This window comes from Anomaloglossus baeobatrachus, chromosome 4, assembly GCF_048569485.1.
Source record: "Anomaloglossus baeobatrachus isolate aAnoBae1 chromosome 4, aAnoBae1.hap1, whole genome shotgun sequence".
In the NCBI taxonomy this organism is placed as follows: Eukaryota; Metazoa; Chordata; class Amphibia; order Anura; family Aromobatidae; genus Anomaloglossus; species Anomaloglossus baeobatrachus.
This window is the reverse complement of record NC_134356.1, coordinates 704,445,243-704,466,236: the sequence shown is the minus strand read 5'-3', so window position 1 is coordinate 704,466,236 and position 20,994 is coordinate 704,445,243. Positions and strand designations below refer to the sequence as shown.

General features: G+C 49.6%; 1 protein-coding gene across 1 annotated transcript in view; it reads right to left on the bottom strand.

Annotated features, from left to right (window-relative positions):
- The window catches only part of LOC142302206 (asialoglycoprotein receptor 1-like), a 90,579-nt gene extending 82,707 nt beyond the window's left edge, over nt 1-7,872 (bottom strand). Inside the window, exon 1 of the mRNA XM_075343300.1 lies at nt 7,764-7,872. Within this exon, the coding sequence (XP_075199415.1) occupies nt 7,764-7,869 (106 nt within the window). The 5' untranslated portion in view covers nt 7,870-7,872. The remainder of the gene's footprint in view (nt 1-7,763) is intronic.
- Between the last annotated feature and the right edge of the window lie 13,122 nt (nt 7,873-20,994).

The window sequence follows — 20,994 nt, the reverse complement described above, 5'->3', positions numbered from 1 at the left end:
CACAGTATGATGGCCCCCACAGCACCCCGCACATAGTATAATAGCCTTCTACACATTATGATGGCCCCCACAGCACCCCGCACATAGTATAATAGCCTTCTACACAGTATGATGGCCCCCACAGCACCCCGCATATAGTATAATAGCCTTCTACACAGTATGATGGCCCCCACAGCACCCCGCACATAGTATAATAGCCTTCTACACAGTATGATGGCCCCCACAGCACCCCGCACATAGTATAATAGCCTTCTACACAGTATGATGGCCCCACAGCACCCCGCACATAGTATAATAGCCTTCTACACAGTATGATGGCCCCACAGCACCCCGCACATAGTATAATAGCCTTCTACACATTATGATGGCCCCACAGCACCCCGCACATAGTATAATAGCCTTCTACACAGTATGATAGCCCCCACAGCACCCCGCACATAGTATAATAGCCTTCTACACAGTATGATGGCCCCCACAGCACCCCGCACATAGTATAATAGCCTTCTACACATTATGATGGCCCCACAGTTCCCCACACATAGTATAATAGCCTTCTACACATTATGATGACCCCACAGTTCCCCACACATAGTATAATAGCCTTCTACACATTATGATGACCCCACAGCACCCCGCACATAGTATAATAGCCTTCTACACAGTATGATGGCCCCACAGTTCCCCGCACATAGTATAATAGCCTTCTACACAGTATGATGGCCCCACAGCACCCCGCACATAGTATAATAGCCTTCTACACAGTATGATGGCCCCACAGTGCCCCGCACATAGTATGATAGCCTTCTACACAGTATGATGGCCCCCACAGCGCCCCACACATAGTATAATAGCCTTCTACACAGTATGATGGCCCCACAGTTCCCCACACATAGTATGATAGCCTTCTACACAGTATGATGGCCCCCACAGCACCCCGCACATAGTATAATAGCCTTCTACAAAGTATGATGGTCCCCACAGTTCCCCACACATTGTATAATAGCCTTCTACACAGTATGATGGCCCCCACAGCACCCCGCACATAGTATAATAGCCTTCTACACAGTATGATGGCCCCACAGCACCCCGCACATAGTATGATAGCCTTCTACACAGTGTGATGGCCCCCACAGTGCCCCACACATAGTATAATAGCCTTCTACAAAGTATGATGGCTCCACAGTGCCCCACACATAGTATGATAGCCTTCTACACAGTATGATGGCCCCCACAGTGCCCCACACATAGTATGATAGCCTTCTACACAGTATGATGGCCCCCACAGTGCCCCACACATAGTATAATAGCCTTCTACAAAGTATGATGGCCCCCACAGTGCCCCACACATAGTATAATAGCCTTCTACAAAGTATGATGGCTCCACAGTGCCCCACACATAGTATGATAGCCTTCTACACAGTATGATGGCCCCCACAGTGCCCCACACATAGTATAATAGCCTTCTACACAGTATGATGGCCCCCACAGCACCCCACACATAGTATGATAGCCTTCTACACAGTATGATGGCCCCACAGTGCCCCACACATAGTATGATAGACTTCTACACAGTATGATGGCCCACACATCGTATGATAACCTTCTACACAGTATGATGGCCCCACAGCACCCCACACTTAGTATGATAACCTACACAGTATGATAGCCCCCACAACGCCCCACACATAGTATGATAGCCTTCTACACAGTATGATGGCCCCACAGTGCCCCACACATAGTATGATAGCCTTCTATACAGTATGATGGCCAGCACAGCATCCCACACATAGTATGATAGCCTTCTACACAGTATGATGGTCCCTACACATAGTATGATGGTCCCTACAGCCCCCCTACATAGTATGATAGCCCTCTACACACTATGATGCACCCCTTAGTCCTCCATATAGTATAATTCACAACATACTGTATAGTCCTCCATACAGCACAATGCATACCCGATAGTTCCCAATGCAGTATAATCCACACCCCATAGTTCTCCATATAATATAATGCATCCCCACAGTCCTCCATTTAGTATAATGCACCCCCTTTTAGTCCTCCATATAGTATAATGCACCCCATGGTCCCCCATATAGTATAATGCATATCCCTTAGTCCCCAATGTAGTTTAATGCACACCCCATAGTCCTCCATATAGTATAATACACACCCCATAGTCCTCCATATAGAATAATGCACACCCCATAGTTCTCCATATAGTATAATGCACACCCCATAGTCCTCCATATAGTATAATGCACACCCCATAGTCATCCATATAGTATAATGCACACCCCATAGTACTCCATATAGAATAATGCACACACCACAGTCCTCCATATAGTATAATGCATACCCCATAGTCCTCCATATAGAATAATGCACACCCCATAGTCCTCCATATAGAATAATGCACACCCCATAGTCCTCCATATAGTATGATGCACCCCCATAGTCCTCCATATAGTATGATGCACACCCCATAATCCTCCATATAGTATGATGCACCCCCATAGTCCTCCATATAGTATAATGCACACCCCATAGTCCTCCATATAGTATAATGCAAACCTCATAGTCCTCCATATAGTATGATGCACCCCCATAGTCCTCCATATAGTATGATGCACACCCCATAGTCCTCCATATAGTATAATGCACCCCCCATAGTCCTCCATATAGTATAATGCAAACCCCATAGTCCTCCATATAGAATAATGCACCCCCATAGTCCTCCATATAGTATAATGCACCCCCCATAGTCTTCCATATAATATGATGCACCCTCATAGTCCTCCATATAGTATAGTGCAACCTCATATTCCTTTATATAGTATAAAGCACACCCCATAGTCCTCCATATAGTATAATGCACACCCCATAGTCCTCCATATAGTATAATGCACCCCCCATAGTCTTCCATATAGTATAATGCACCCCCCATAGTCTTCCATATAATATGATGCACCCTCATAGTCCTCCATATAGTATAATGCACCCCCCATAGTCTTCCATATAATATGATGCACCCTCATAGTCCTCCATATAGTATAATGAACCCTCATAGTCCTCCATATAGTATAATGCACACCCCATAGTGCTCCATATAGTATAATGCACCCTCCATAGTCTTCCATATAGTATAATGCACCCCCCATAGTCTTCCATATAATATGATGCACCCTCATAGTCTTCCATATAATATGATGCACCCTCATAGTCCTCCATATAATATGATGCACCCTCATAGTCTTCCATATAATATGATGCACCCTCATAGTCCTCCATATAGTATAATGCACCCACCATAGTCTTCCATATAGTATGATGCACCCCCATAGTCCTCCATATAGTATGATGCACACCCCATAGTCTTCCATATAGTATAATGCACCCCCCATAGTCTTCCATATAATATGATGCACCCTCATAGTCTTCCATATAATATGATGCACCCTCATAGTCTTCCATATAATATGATGCACCCTCATAGTCCTCCATATAATATGATGCACCCTCATAGTCTTCCATATAATATGATGCACCCTCATAGTCCTCCATATAGTATAATGCACCCCCCCATAGTCTTCCATATAATATGATGCACCCTCATAGTCTTCCATATAATATGATGCACCCTCATAGTCTTCCATATAATATGATGCACCCCCATAGTCCTCCATATAGTATAATGCACCCCCATAGTCTTCCATATAGTATAATGCACCCCCATTGTCCTCCATATAGAATAATGCACACCCCATAGTCCTCCATATAGTATAATGCACACCCCATAGTCCTCCATAAAGAATAATGCACACCCCATAGTCCTCCATATAGTATAATGCGCACCCCATAGTCCTCCATATAGAATAATGCAGACACCATAATCCTCCATATAGTATAATGCACCCCCATTGTCCTCCATATAGAATAATGCACACCCCATAGTCCTCCATATAGTATAATGCACACCCCATAGTCCTCCATAAAGAATAATGCACACCCCATAGTCCTCCATATAGTATAATGCGCACCCCATAGTCCTCCATATAGAATAATGCACACCCCATAGTCCTCCATATAGAATAATGCACACCCCATAGTCCTCCATATAGTATAATGCACACCCCATAGTCCTCCATAAAGAATAATGCACACCCCATAGTCCTCCATATAGTATAATGCGCACCCCATAGTCCTCCATATAGAATAATGCACACCCCATAGTCCTCCATATAGTATAATGCACCCCCATTGTCCTCCATATAGTATAATGCACCCCCCATAGTCCTCCATATAGTATAATGCACCCCCATTGTCCTCCATATAGAATAATGCACACCCCATAGTCCTCCATATAGTATAATGCACACCCCATAGTCCTCCATAAAGAATAATGCACACCCCATAGTCCTCCATATAGTATAATGCGCACCCCATAGTCCTCCATATAGAATAATGCAGACACCATAATCCTCCATATAGTATAATGCATACCCCATAGTCCTCCATATAGAATAATGCACACCCCATAGTCCTCCATATAGAATAATGCACACCCCATAGTCCTCCATATAGTATGATGCACCCCCATAGTCCTCCATATAGTATGATGCACACCCCATAATCCTCCATATAGTATAATCCACCCCCATAGTCCTCCATATAGAATAATGCACACCCCATAGTCCTCCATAAAGAATAATGCACACCCCATAGTCCTCCATATAGTATAATGCGCACCCCATAGTCCTCCATATAGAATAATGCAGACACCATAATCCTCCATATAGTATAATGCATACCCCATAGTCCTCCATATAGAATAATGCACACCCCATAGTCCTCCATATAGAATAATGCACACCCCATAGTCCTCCATATAGTATGATGCACCCCCATAGTCCTCCATATAGTATGATGCACACCCCATAATCCTCCATATAGTATAATCCACCCCCATAGTCCTCCATATAGAATAATGCACACCCCATAGTCCTCCATATAGTATAATGCACCCCCATAGTCTTCCATATAGTATAATGCAAACGCCATAGTCCTCCATATAGTATAATGCACCCCCCATAGTCCTCCATATAGTATAATGCACCCCCATTGTCCTCCATATAGAATAATGCACACCCCATAGTCCTCCATAAAGAATAATGCACACCCCATAGTCCTCCATATAGTATAATGCGCACCCCATAGTCCTCCATATAGTATAATGCGCACCCCATAGTCCTCCATATAGAATAATGCACACCCCATAGTCCTCCATATAGTATAATGCACACCCCATAGTCCTCCATATAGAATAATGCACACCCCATAGTCCTCCATATAGAATAATGCACACCCCATAGTCCTCCATATAGTATGATGCACCCCCATAGTCCTCCATATAGTATGATGCACACCCCATAATCCTCCATATAGTATAATGCACCCCCATAGTCCTCCATATAGAATAATGCACACCCCATAGTCCTCCATATAGTATAATGCAAACCCCATAGTCCTCCATATAGTATGATGCACCCCCATAGTCCTCCATATAGTATGATGCACACCCCATAGTCCTCCATATAGTATAATGCACCCCCCATAGTCTTCCATATATTATGATGCACCCTCATAGTCCTCCATATAGTATAATGCACCCCCCATAGTCTTCCATATAATATGATGCACCCTCATAGTCCTCCATATAGTATAATGCACCCCCCATAGTCTTCCATATAATATGATGCACCCTCATAGTCCTCCATATAGTATAGTGCAACCTCATATTCCTTTATATAGTATAATGCACACCCCATAGTCCTCCATATAGTATAATGCACCCCCCATAGTCTTCCATATAGTATAATGCACCCCCCATAGTCTTCCATATAATATGATGCACCCTCATAGTCCTCCATATAGTATAATGCACCCCCCATAGTCTTCCATATAGTATAATGCACCCCCCATAGTCTTCCTTATAATATGATGCACCCTCATAGTCCTCCATATAGTATAATGAACCCTCATAGTCCTCCATATAGTATAATGCACCCCCCATAGTCTTCCTTATAATATGATGCACCCTCATAGTCCTCCATATAGTATAATGAACCCTCATAGTCCTCCATATAGTATAATGCACCCCCCATAGTCTTCCATATAGTATAATGCACCCCCCATAGTCTTCCATATAATATGATGCACCCTCATAGTCTTCCATATAATATGATGCACCCTCATAGTCCTCCATATAATATGATGCACACTCATAGTCCTCCAGATAATATGATGCACCCTCATAGTCTTCCATATAATATGATGCACCCTCATAGTCCTCCATATAGTATAATGCACCCACCATAGTCCTCCATATAGTATAATGCACCGCCCATAGTCTTCCATATAATATGATGCACCCTCATAGTCCTCCATATAGTATAATGCACCCACCATAGTCTTCCATATAGTATAATGCACCCCCCCATAGTCTTCCATATAGTATGATGCACCCTCATAGTCTTCCATATAATATGATGCACCCTCATAGTCTTCCATATAATATGATGCACCCTCATAGTCTTCCATATAATATGATGCACACTCATAGTCCTCCATATAATATGATGCACCCTCATAGTCCTCCATATAATATGATGCACCCTCATAGTCCTCCATATAATATGATGCACCCTCATAGTCCTCCATATAGTATAATGCACCCACCATAGTCTTCCATATAATATGATGCACCCTCATAGTCCTCCATATAGTATAATGCACCCACCATAGTCTTCCATATAGTATAATGCACCCCTCATAGTCCTCCATATAGTATAATGCACCCCCCATAGTCTTCCATATAATATGATGCACCCTCATAGTCTTCCATATAGTATAATGCACCCCCCATAGTCTTCCATATAATATGATGCACTCTCATAGTCCTCCATATAGTATAATGCACACCCCATAGTCCTCCATATAGTAAAATGCACCCCCCATAGTGCTCCATATAGTATAATGCACCCCCCATAGTCTTCCATATAATATGATGCACCTCCATAGTCCTCCATATAGTATGATGCACCCCATAGTCCTCCATATAGAATAATGCACACCCCATAGTCCTCCATATAGTATGATGCACCCCCATAGTCCTCCATATAGTATGATGCACCCCCATAGTCATCTATATAGTATGATGCACCCCCATAGTCCTCCATATAGTATAATGCACCCCCCATAGTCCTCCATATAGTATGATGCACCCCCATAGTCCTCCATATAGTATGATGCACCCCCATAGTCCTCCATATAGTATGATGCACACCCCATAGTCATCTATATAGTATTATGGCCAGCAGTGTACTCGTTGATTGATAATAAATGCTCATCCCCCCATTGTTCCTCCGCTGCTCCGGTCTCCGTGGCGGGAGGTCTGCAGCGCTGCACATCTCTACACAGTGGGCGCGTAGTAGTGACTTTAGACGCTGAGGGAGAATGACGGGGGGCGATGGCGGACTGCACAGGAGCGCTCCCCATTTAATCATTGCTTTTTGGTATCCGCACCCAGGATACTGATACAGTTGTTCGGGCTGTGGTCCGCCGCCCGTGCAGTGACATTGGCGGTATGCTTTCACGCTGTCATAGTGTTGTATGGCGGTGGACTGAGTGGTGGAACCATGTGGTGGCCTCCACTTCTCATCCGGATATTGGTGGGGAACGGTCGCCCCGAGCTTTACACTTACTTCTAAAGACGACGATCAGAACGATGATGGTGAAGAAGAGACCGGCGCAGAGGGCGCTGAGGGCGTAGAGCAGGCGAGAGGATGGCGGGGGTGTCCACAGCTTCATCTTCACTTCTAGGATGGAGAACAGAGGCAGGTGAGCTCCAGAGCTGCGGCCGGTCCATCCCCTGATCACCTGCCACTGATTCTCCCAACTCACCCGCTCACTGATCCTTATCACTTCATTATTATTGATCGGAAAAAGAATCTGTCAGCAGGATTTATCTATGTAATGTGTGAGCAGCATGATGTAGGGGCTGAGACCCTGATTCCAGGCATGTGTCACTTACTGGTCTGTGTCTTGTTGTTTCACTACAATCACTGTTTTGTCAGCAGGAGATTATCACTGCCAGACTAGCTGCCTCCTGCTATTTAGTTCTACTCTGCGTAACCCGCAACACTGATTGACAGCTTTCTGCCTATGCCCAGTGTACACAGAAAGCTGCCAATCAGGGGTGTGGGCAGGGTTATACCGTGCTCTGCGCATTACTATACTTTTAGCAGAAAAAAAACCTGTGTTTTTATCAAAACTACAGCAAGAAGCCCAGTAAGTTACACAACACTGGAATCAGGGTCTCAGTCCCTACATCGCAAAAACCTGCTGACAGAGTCTCTACCCCACTCCAGTCCGGAAAGGAAGAAGAAAGACTACTGGATGATCCTTGCAGAAGACCCTGGGGCAATTAGCTGTCTCCATAGACCCCATAAATGAGACTATCAGTAATGAGCATGACTACCTTCTCGGGAAGAAACCTGCAGCCTTCAAAACCCTGAGACCCCATCACCAGGGAAATATGGCTGCCATTACAGTCCCCAAGGACTGCCACCCATTGGCCAGCCTCGTGTGTGGATCCATCAATGCTCGGGCAGATCTGTCATCCAGGAGGTGCTAGAGTTTCTCTAAGATTTAGACACCTTCACCCCAGCTTCTTCCTCTAGGAACATTTACCTTCACTGACGAGTGAGTCTTTCTGCAGGTCTTTGTATTCTACTGACATCTTCTGAGGGTGGAGGGAGAATTAGTCATTAACGCAGACTTGTGTAGGAGAACTTCATCCTGGAGGCAATATCTGAGCTGGCTTTAGTCTGGATGATGGAAGGGGAAGGCTGCAACATGGGGTGGTGACATAGAATACTGGACAATGACCATGAGATATGGAGGCCCACCATGTGACAGAGGGTCCAACATTAAAGTGAAGCTCAATCATGAGATATGGAGGCTCCACCATGTGACAGAGGGTCCAACATTAAAGTGAAGCTCAATCATGAGATATGGAGGCTCCACCATGTGACAGAGGGTCCAACATTAAAGTGAAGCTCAATCATGAGGTATGGAGGCTCCACCATGTGACAGAGGGTCCAACATTAAAGTGAAGCTCAATCATGAGCTATGGAGGCTCCACCATGTGACACAGAGGATCCAAGATTAAAGTGAAGCTCAATCATGAGCTATGGAGGCTCCACCATGTGACACAGAGGATCCAACATTAAAGTGAAGCTCAATCATGAGATATGGAGGCCCACCATGTGACATAGAGGGTCCAACATTAAAGTGAAGCTCAATCATGAGCTATGGAGGCTCCACCATGTGACACAGAGGATCCAACATTAAAGTGAAGCTCAATCATGAGATATGGAGGCCCACCATGTGACATAGAGGGTCCAACATTAAAGTGAAGCTCAATCATGAGATATGGAGGCTCCACCATGTGACACAGAGGGTCCAACATTAAAGTGAAGCTCAATCATGAGCTATGGAGGCTCCACCATGTGACACAGAGGATCCAACGTTAAAGTGAAGCTCAATCATGAGCTATGGAGGCTCCACCATATGACACAGAGGATCCAACATTAAAGTGAAGCTCAATCATGAGCTATGGAGCCTCTATTATCATATTCGGAAGGTCTACCTTGTGATATGAAAGCTCCATCAAAACACTCCACTATGAGACATGGATGCTCCACGATCACATATGGAATGTCCACCTTGTGATATCAAAGCTCCATCATAAGATATGAATGCTTCGCCATGAGACATTGCCGCTCCTCTATAAGACATTGAGGCCCACCATGTGACATAGAGGGTCCAACATTAAAGTGAAGCTCAATCATGAGATATGGAGGCTCCACCATGTGACACAGAGGATCCAACATTAAAGTGAAGCTCAATCCTGAGATATGGAGCCTCTATTATCATATTCGGAAGGTCTACCTTGTGATATGAAAGCTCCATCAAAACACTCCACTATGAGACATGGAGGCTCCACGATCACATATGGAATGTCCACCTTGTGATATCAAAGCTCCATCATAAAATATGAATGCTTCGCCATGAGACATTGCCGCTCCTCTATAAGACATTGAGGCCCACCATGTGACATAGAGGGTCCAACATTAAAGTGACGCTCAATCGTGAAATATGGAGGCTCCACCAAATGACATAGAGAGTTCAACATTAAAGTGAAGCTCAATAATGAGATATGGAGGCTCCACCATGAGAGATTAAAGTTGCAGCATGAGACATGCAGGCTCCATTATCACATTTGGAAGGTCTACCTTGTGATATGAAAGCTCTATCATAACACTCCATTATGAGACATCCAAGTGCCATTATCACATTTGGAATGTCCACCTTGTGATATGAAAGCTCCATCATAAGATATGAATGTTCTGCCATGAGACATGCAGGCTCCATTATTACATTTGGAAGGTCTACCTTGTGATATGAAAGCTCTATCATAACACTCCATTATGAGACATGCAGGCTCCATTATCACATTTGGAATGTCCACCTTGTGATATGAAAGCTCCATCATAAGATATGAATGTTCTGCCATGAGACATTGAGGCTCCTCTATAAGATTTGGAGGCCCAACATGAGACATAGAGGGTCCAACATTAAACTGAAGCTCCATCATAAGACATGGAGGCTCCACCATGTGACCTTGAAGTTGCACCATGAGATATGGAGGCTCCACCATGTGACTTGTGCCATCACCTTGAGCTATAGAGTCTCCGCACTGGGCACAGTCTCCACTAATGATAGAAGAGAGCATGGGGGTCACCACTGGCTGCATCACCTTATATGCACACCCTGACCACTAGGGGCACAATGATATCTACCCCACTTACACCAATCCTTATCCAGACATTGCCTCAGTTCGTCCTGTAACTCTCATTACCCATGATCCGCATGACTCCATACAGGAGCTATAACAACTCTGTAAGGTCCCTACCGTGACCACACTATGGACCAGACATCCGATAAGACCCAGAACCTCTTCCCCTGAAGGCAATGCTCCACCATGATGTCTCCATATTCCCAATACACCCAACAGACCCTACAGGGAAGTTCATGAGTACCAGGAGAACATCAGCAGCTGCTCACTCAGTGGGGCCATCTTCCTTTGGAATGATCCAGAGTCAGAACTTTAGGTGACATTGTATTTCTAAGTAAGTGGGGGGGACCAGAATATGTGGGAGAGGTACAACCATCCAGAACTGCCACCTCCGTCCACTAACAGGACAACCATCTGCTCAGAGTGAGACAATCATCACACCAGCCCCATCCCACGTCCCCAGTACAAGGGTCCTAGTATTACCAGAGCCTCGCTCCTCTTCTCCAGTCTGAGGACGGCTGACCCATCACTTGGAGATAAAGTCCGGCTCCCCCCATCACTTCCCTCTGACCAGGCCGTGACTCGCCTTCCAGGGAATCTGCAGCATGTGCAGAAATCGTCTTCCTCTCTCCAGGATTTGTCAGTTATTTAGAAGCGTTCCTGATAATCGCCCATCAGATTGTGGTGATGATGGAAATCCCCACGCTTCCCAAATATCTGCTGATTCCACTGATGAGCCTGAGTCAATGCTGACGGTGAGGCCTCCATCACTGCTGATAGGAGCAACAAGCCACGTCTAAGGCTTCACCTCATCTGTAAGAGCGTCTCTAACAGACATCTGGGGAATCTGTTAGAGACCGAGGAGGATCAGAAAAAGGACAACAAACCCAGAATGTACCAGAGTGGTTGGAATCTCAGCGGACTGCAGACCCAACACTAACACACAACTAGAAGTAGCCGTGGGACGAGCCTACGATGACCTGGTCACCTCGACACAGCCGGAGAGCTAACTATTCCTACAGAGAGAAATACAAGAAAAACTAATCTGCCTCGGAGAAATCCCCAAAGATATAGACAGCCCCCCACATTTAAAGATGACGGTGATGTAGGAAAACACAATACACAGGTAGAAAACAGATTCAGCAAAGATGAGGCCCAAACTATCTATATAGGAAAGGATAGAAAAGAGCACTGTCTGCAGCCGTGAAATACCCTCGAAAAAGAACCATCACGCCTGATATGCAAAAATACTGAGCCCACACGGGCTCTCCCCCACTATATCAGTACTCTGGTGTTACTGGGATCCAATCAAAACACTAATATAGTAGAGGCACTGGAATTACTACCAAGCATGACAAAACAACATACATAGCAAAACATGGAGCAAGATACACAGACATTCCCAGCAGGGAATGATCCAACTCCACCCAGAACTCCACACAGGCAAAAAATAGGAAATAAGCCTTAGTACCTAAATAGGAAAACAACAAGAAGGTGGAAACCACCAGCAAAGGTATAAAGACCAAACTTATCGGAGAGGAGTTCTGGTAGACACAGGAGGAAGGGCTGGCTTCAGAATGTCCATAGCACCCAGGAGACAACATACATTGAGCACCGGCAAGGAACAAGAGAACACTACTCAGTTATATAGGCCCAGTCAGAACCACCTGACTGCTAATCATCCCCAGCTGTCTGGTTTCTATTCAGCAAGAAAACTTCACTACCAGCACTGACCACAAGAGGGAGCCCCAAACTGGAGCTTAGTCCAAATATATTCACAACAGGAATCCCACCAATAGTGAGACCTCCACATTATAATCATAGGTGTTCCACCCTACCGGGCCATCCATGTAGGGATTCCCAGAGCTTTCTGCTTCACAGTCTGCAGGGACATCACCAGAGATCAGAGGGTCTCCAGTGGCTCTAAGAAAATAAAGGGTCCTAAAGGTCCAGTGGAAGACAGCTCTATTTGGAGCCTTATACTTCGCCTCTAATATTGATGAGCGAACCACTGTTGTGGAGTTCTCCTATCGTTTTGTTTCCTCCTTGCTCTTGTTTTCCTCCTTGTCTCTTATCTGTGTGATGTGTGACAGAGATTTGGTTTCACCTGTTTGTCTATTTCTGTGGATATTGAAGCCAGGCTGGCAGGCAGTAGTGGCCATATGATGAGGGGTTATCAGGCCGCAGCACGGCCAGCAGTTAACCCTATGCCTCCCAGTCTGAGCTCCAATGAAAAGGGGGGATTTGTGTCTTCCATTCAGCATGAAGACACCGGATGTGGTCCCACATGAGTTCTCCACAACTTTCAGGTTCCCAGATACCACAGTCTCGGCAAACAGGGCACCAACAGTGGTCCCACAGGGGTTCTTCACAGTTACAGCATTTTCAGTTACACAGTCTAATTTGGTGGCCGGACGCTTCCCTGACGCCTGTGTACCTTCGGGCACCGCTAGGCCCCTCATCCCTCAGACAGATGTCACTCTAGCACTGGCCAAGTCACTGCAGCTCCTAAGCCCCTCCATCCCACCCACGGGGACTGGTATCTTGCTGGAAGGGACTTACAGCGTATTCTTCGTTGGCTTTGCTCCGGCCGGGACCAGACGTCCCCTTCTCCTGAGGGCGCAATCAGTGGCCAGGGGGGTTCTTTGAGTATCCACAGCAGGGGAACGGTCGCCTTCCCGACCGGCCAGACGATACCCACAGCAGGGGACGAGGTTCAGACAATCCTACAGCAACAGGATCCCTCGTTCTGCCGGTCCAGGATTGGCCCTTAGGACCCACTAATTCTCTGAGGTCAGGGCCTCCACCACCCACAGAGGTCCATGGTCCTCTCCTCGGTGACTGACGCTAGCCTGAGAGCACCAAGGGAAGCAGCTTGCCCCATGTGGCCGTCTAGTGGCCGCACACAGAATATACCATAAACCAGGGGCGTACATAGAGATCATGGGGCGCCAGAGCGGGATTTATAAATGGGCCCCCCCAAATAAATAATATATGGCTCAGGCACAGAAGAGCAGATCTCACCCAGTGATGTTCCTCCTACTGAAGCCCCCAGATTCCACTCCATTGCAGCCATAACATATGATGGCAACAGACGTGCCCCCCAAACACTGTGTGATCCCCCACAGTAAATGCCTCCACAGTACCCTCCATAGTATGATGACCCTACTGTACCCCCTTCAACTACCCTGGGAAAGAATGGTGACCCCAACACAGAAAGATCCCCAACCCCCACACAGCCCTCCATACACTATAATGGCCCATACTATCCTCCAAATAGTATAATGGCTCCTACATAGCCCTCCGCACAGTATCACAGACCCCACACAGTCCTCCGCACAGTATCACGGACCCCACACAGCCCTCCGCACAGTATCACAGACCCCACACAGCCCTCCGCACAGTATCACGGACCCCACACAGCCCTCCATACAGTATAATGGCCCTTACTATCCTGCAAATAGTATAATGGCTCCTACATAGCCCTCCACACAGTAACACGGACCCCACACAGCCCTCCGTACAGTATGACGGACCGAACACAGCCCTCCATACAGTATCATGGACCCCACACAGCCCTCCACACAGTATCACGGACCCCATACAGCCCTCTGCACAGTATCACAGACCCCACACAGCCCTCCATACTGTATAATGGCCCTTACTATCCTCCAAATAGTAAAATTGCTCCTACACAGCCTTCCGCACAGTATCACGGAACCTACACAGTCCTCCGCACAGTATCACGGACCCCACACAGCCATCCGCACAGTATCACGGACCCCACACAGCCCTCCGCACAGTATCACGGACCCCACACAGCCCTCCATACAGTATCATGGACCCCACACAGCCCTCCATACAGTATCATGGACCCCACACAGCCCTCCATACAGTATCATGGACCCCACACAACCCTCCGCACAGTATCACGGACCCCACACAGCCCTCCATACAGTATAATGGCCCTTACTATCCTGCAAATAGTATAATGGCTCCTACATAGCAATCCACACAGTATCACGGACCCCACACAGCCCTCCATACTGTATAATGGCCCTTACTATCCTCCAAATAGTATAATGGCTCCTACATAGCCCTCCGCACAGTGTCACGGACCCCACACAGCCCTCCGCACAGTATCACAGACCCCACACAGCCCTCCGCACAGTATCACGGACCCTACACAGCCCTCCGCACAGTATCACGGTCCCCACACAGCCCTCCGCACAGTATCACGGAACCTACACAGCCCTCCGCACAGTATCACGGACCCCACACAGCCCTCCGCACAGTATCACGGACCCCACACAGCCCTCCGCACAGTATCACGGACCCTACACAGCCCTCCGCACAGTATCACGGACCCCACACAGCCCTCCGCACAGTATCACGGACCCCACACAGCCTTCCGCACAGTATCACGGACCCCACACAGCCCTCCGCACAGTATCACGGACACCACACAGCCCTCCGCACAGTATCACGGACCCCACACAGCCCTCCGCACAGTATCACGGACCCCACACAGCCCACCGCACAGTATCACGGACCCCACACAGCCCTCCGCACAGTATCACAGACCCCACACAGCCCTCCACACAGTATCACGGACCCCACACAGCCCTCCGCACACAGAATATACCATAAACCAGGGGCGTACATAGAAATCATGGGGCACCAGAGCGGGATTTATAAATGGCCCCCCCAAATAAATAATATATGGCTCAGTCACAGAAGAGCAGATCTCACCCAGTGATGTTCCTCCTACTGAAGCCCCCAGATTCCACTTTCATTGCAGCCATAAAATATGATGGCAACAGCTGTGCCCCCCAAACACTGTGTGATCCCCCACAGTAAATGCCTCCACAGTACCCTCCATAGTATGATGACCCTACTGTACCCCCTTCAACTACCCTGGGAAAGAATGGTGACCCCAACACAGAAAGATCCCCATCCCCCACACAGCCCTCCGTACAGTATAATGGCCCTTACTATCCTGCAAATAGTATAATGGCTCCTACATAGCCCTCCACACAGTATCACGGACTCCACACAGCCCTCCACACAGTATCACGGACTCCACACAGCCCTCCGCACAGTATCACAGACCCCACACAGCCCTCCGCACAGTATCACAGACCCCACACAGCCCTCCGCACAGTATCACGGACCCCACACAGTCCTCCGCATAGTATCACGGACCCCACACAGCCCTCCATACAGTATCATGGACCCCACACAGCCCTCCGCATAGTATCACAGACCCCACACAGCCCTCCATACAGTATCACGGACCCCACACAGCCCTCCGCACAGTATCACGGACCCCACACAGCCCTCCGCACAGTATCACGGACCCCACACAGTCCTCTGCACACGGACCCCACACAGCCCTCCGCACAGTATCACGGACCCCACACAGCCCTCCGCACAGTATCACGGACCCTACACAGTCCTCCGCACAGTATCACGGACCCCACACAGCCCTCCGCACAGTATCACGGACCCCACACAGCCCTCCGCACAGTATCACGGACCCCACACAGCCCTCCGCACAGTATCACAGACCCCACACAGCCCTCCGCACAGTATCACAGACCCCACACAGCCCTCCGCACAGTATCACAGACCCCACACAGCCCTCCGCACAGTATCACAGACCCCACACAGACCTCCGCACACTATCACAGACCCCACACAGCCCTCCGCACAGTGTCACGGACCCCACACAGCTCTCCACACAGTATCACAGACCCCACACAGCCCTCCGCACAGTATCACAGACCCCACACAGCCCTCCGCACAGTATCACAGACCCCACACAGACCTCCGCACACTATCACAGACCCCACACAGACCTCCGCACACTATCACAGACCCCACACAGCCCTCCACACGCTATCACAGATCCCACACAGCCCTCCGCACAGTATCACAGACCCCACACAGCCCTCCGCACACTATCACAGACCCCACACAGCCCTCCGCACAGTGTCACGGACCCCACACAGCTCTCCGCACAGTATCACAGACCCCACACAGCCCTCCACACACTATCACAGACCCCACACAGCCCTCCGCACACTATCACAGACCCCACACAGCCCTCCGCACAGTGTCACGGACCCCACACAGCTCTCCGCACAGTATCACAGACCCCACACAGCTCTCCGCACAGTATCACAGACCCCACACAGCCCTCCGCACAGTATCACGGACCCCACACAGCCCTCCGCACAGTATCACGGACCCCACACAGCCCTCCGCACAGTATCACAGACCCCACACAGCCCTCCGCACAGTATCACAGACCCCACACAGCCCTCCGCACCGTATCACAGACCCCACACAGCCCTCCGCACAGTATCACAGACCCCACACAGCCCTCCGCACAGTATCACAGACCCCACACAGACCTCCGCACACTATCACAGACCCCACACAGCCCTCCGCACAGTGTCACGGACCCCACACAGCTCTCCACACAGTATCACGGACCCCACACAGCCCTCCGCACAGTATCACAGACCCCACACAGCTTTCCGCACAGTATCACAGACCCCACACAGCTTTCCGCACAGTATCACAGACCCCACACAGCCCTCCGCACAGTATCACAGACCCCACACAGCCCTCCGCACAGTATCACGGACCCCACACAGCCCTCCGCACAGTATCACGGACCCCACACAGCCCTCCGCACAGTATCACGGACCCTACACAGTCCTCCGCACAGTATCACGGACCCCACTCAGCCCTCCGCACAGTATCACTGACCCCACACAGCCCTCCGCACAGTATCACGGACCCCACACAGCCCTCCGCACAGTATCACGGACCCCACACAGCCCTCTGCACAGTATCACGGACCCCACACAGTCCTCTGCACACTATCACGGACCCCACACAGTCCTCCGCACACTATCACGGACCCCACACAGTCCTCCGCACAGTATCACAGACCCCACACAGTCCTCTGCACATGGACCCCACACAGTCCTCCGCACAGTATCACGGACCCCACACAGCCCTCCGCACAGTATCACGGACCCCACACAGTCCTCTGCACACGGACCCCACACAGCCCTCCGCACAGTATCACGGACCCCACACAGCCCTCCGCACAGTATCACGGACCCCACACAGTCCTCTGCACACGGACCCCACACAGCCCTCCGCACAGTATCACGGACCCCACACAGCCCTCCGCACAGTATCACAGACCCCACACAGCCCTCCGCACAGTATCACGGACCCTACACAGTCCTCCGCACAGTATCACGGACCCCACACAGCCCTCCGTATAGTATCACGGACCCCACACAGCCCTCCGCACAGTATCACGGACCCCACACAGCCCTCCGCACACTATCACGGACCCCACACAGCCCTCCGCACAGTATCACAGACTCCACACAGCCCTCCGCACAGTATCACAGACCCCACACAGCCCTCCGCACAGTATCACAGACCCCACACAGCCCTCCGCACAGTATCACAGACCCCACACAGACCTCCGCACACTATCACAGACCCCACACAGCCCTCCGCACAGTATCACGGACCCCACACAGCTCTCCGCACAGTATCACAGACCCCACACAGCCCTCTGCACAGTATCACAGACCCCACACAGCCCTCCATACTGTATAATGGCCCTTACTATCCTGCAAATAGTATAATGGCTCCTACATAGCCCTCCACACAGTATCACGGACCCCACACAGCCCTCACACAGTATCACAAACCCCACACAGCCCTCCGCACAGTATCACTGACCCCACACAGCCCTACGCACACTATCACAGACCCCACACAGCCCTCCATATAGTATAATGGCCCTTTTACTATCCTGCAAATAGTATAATGTCTCCTACTTAGCCCTCCACACAGTATCACGGACCTCACACAGCCCTCCGCACAGTATCACGGACCCCACACAGCCCTCCGCACAGTATCACAGACCCCACACAGCCCTCCGCACAGTATCACGGACCCCACACAGCCCTCCGCACAGTACCACAGACCCACACAGCCCTCCACACACTATCACAGACCCCACACAGCCCTCCGCACACTATCACAGACCCCACACAGCCCTCCGCACAGTATCACGGACCCCACACAGCCCTCCGCACAGTACCACAGACCCCACACAGCCCTCCACACACTATCACAGACCCCACACAGCCCTCCGCACAGTATCACAGACCCCACACAGCCCTCCGCACAGTATCACAGAACCCACACAGCCCTCCATACAGTATCATGGACCCCACACAACCCTCCACACAGTATCACGGACCCCACACAGCCCTCCGCACAGTATCACGGACCCCACACAGCCCTCCGCACAGTATCACGGACCCCACACAGCCCTCCGCACAGTATCACAGACCCCACACAGCCCTCCGCACAGTATCACGGACCCCACACAGCCCTCCGTACACTATCACAGACCCCACACAGCCCTCCGCACAGTATCACAGACCCCACACAGCCATCCGCACAGTATCACAGAACCCACACAGCCCTCCATACAGTATCATGGACCCCACACAGTCCTCCGCACAGTATCACGGACCCCACACAGCCCTCCGCACAGTATCATGGACCCCACACAGTCCTCCTCACACGGACCCCACACAGCCCTCCGCACACTATCACGGACCTCACACAGCCCTCCGCACAGTATCACGGACCCCACACAGTCCTCTGCACAGTATCACGGACCCCACACAGCCCTCCACACAGTATCACGGACCCCACACAGCCCTCCACACAGTATCACGGACCCCATACAGCCCTCCGCACAGTATCACGGACCCCACACAGCCCTCCGCACAGTATCACGGACCCCACACAACCTTCCGCAAAGTATCATGGACCCCACACAGTCCTCCGCACAGTATCTCGGACCCCTCACAACCCTCCGCACAGTATCACGGACCCCACACACCTCTCTGCACAGTATCACGGACCCCACACAGTCCTCCGCACAGTATCACAGACCCCACACAGCCCTCCGCACAGTATCATGGACCCCACACAGTCCTCCGCACAGTATCACGGACCCCTCACAATCCTCCGCACAGTATCACGGACCCCACACAGTCCTCCGCACAGTATCACGGACCCCACACAACCCTCCGCACAGTATCACGGACCCCACACAACCCTCCGCACAGTATCACGGACCCCACACAGCCCTCCGCACAGTATCACGGACCCCTCACAGCCCTCCGCACAGTATCACGGACCCCACACAGCCCTCCGCACAGTATCACGGACCCCACACAGCCCTCCGCACAGTATCACGGACCCCACACAAACCTTAACCCAGTATAATAGCCCTCATATAACTCTAGATAATGTATAAAGGCTCCCTCATAGCCCTCCAAATACTATAATGGCCCTACATAATCCTCTATATAGCATAATGTGTCTTTATATAAAGCGGAGGGGAAAACCTGCAGATGTGTCTGTATAGAGAGCGGAGAGAAAAACCTGCAGATGTGTCTGTATAGAGAATGGAGGGAAAAACCTGCAGATGTGTCTGTATAGAGAGCGGAGAGAAAAACCTGCAGATGTGTCGGTATGGAGAACGGAGGGAAAGACCTGCAGATGTGTCTGTATAGAAAGCGGAGGGAAAAACCTGCAGATGTGTCTGTATAGAGAGCAGAGGGAAAAATCTGCAGATGTGTCTGTATAGAGAGTGGAGGGAAAAACCTGCAGATGTGTCTGTATAGAGAGCAGAGGGAAAAATCTGCAGATGTGTCTGTATAGAGAGCGGAGAGAAAAAACCTGCAGATGTGTCTGTATGGAGAGCGGAGGGAAAAACCTGCAGATGTGTCTGTATAGAGAGCGGAGGGAAAAAACCTGCAGATGTGTCTGTATGGAGAGCGGAGGGAAAAACCTGCAGATGTGTTTGTATAGAGAGCGGAGGGAAAAACCTGCAGATGTGTCTGTATAGAGAGCAGAGGGAAAAACCTGCAGATGTGTCTGTATAGAGAGCAGAGGGAAAAATCTGCAGATGTGTCTGTATAGAGAGAGGAGGGAAAAACCTGCAG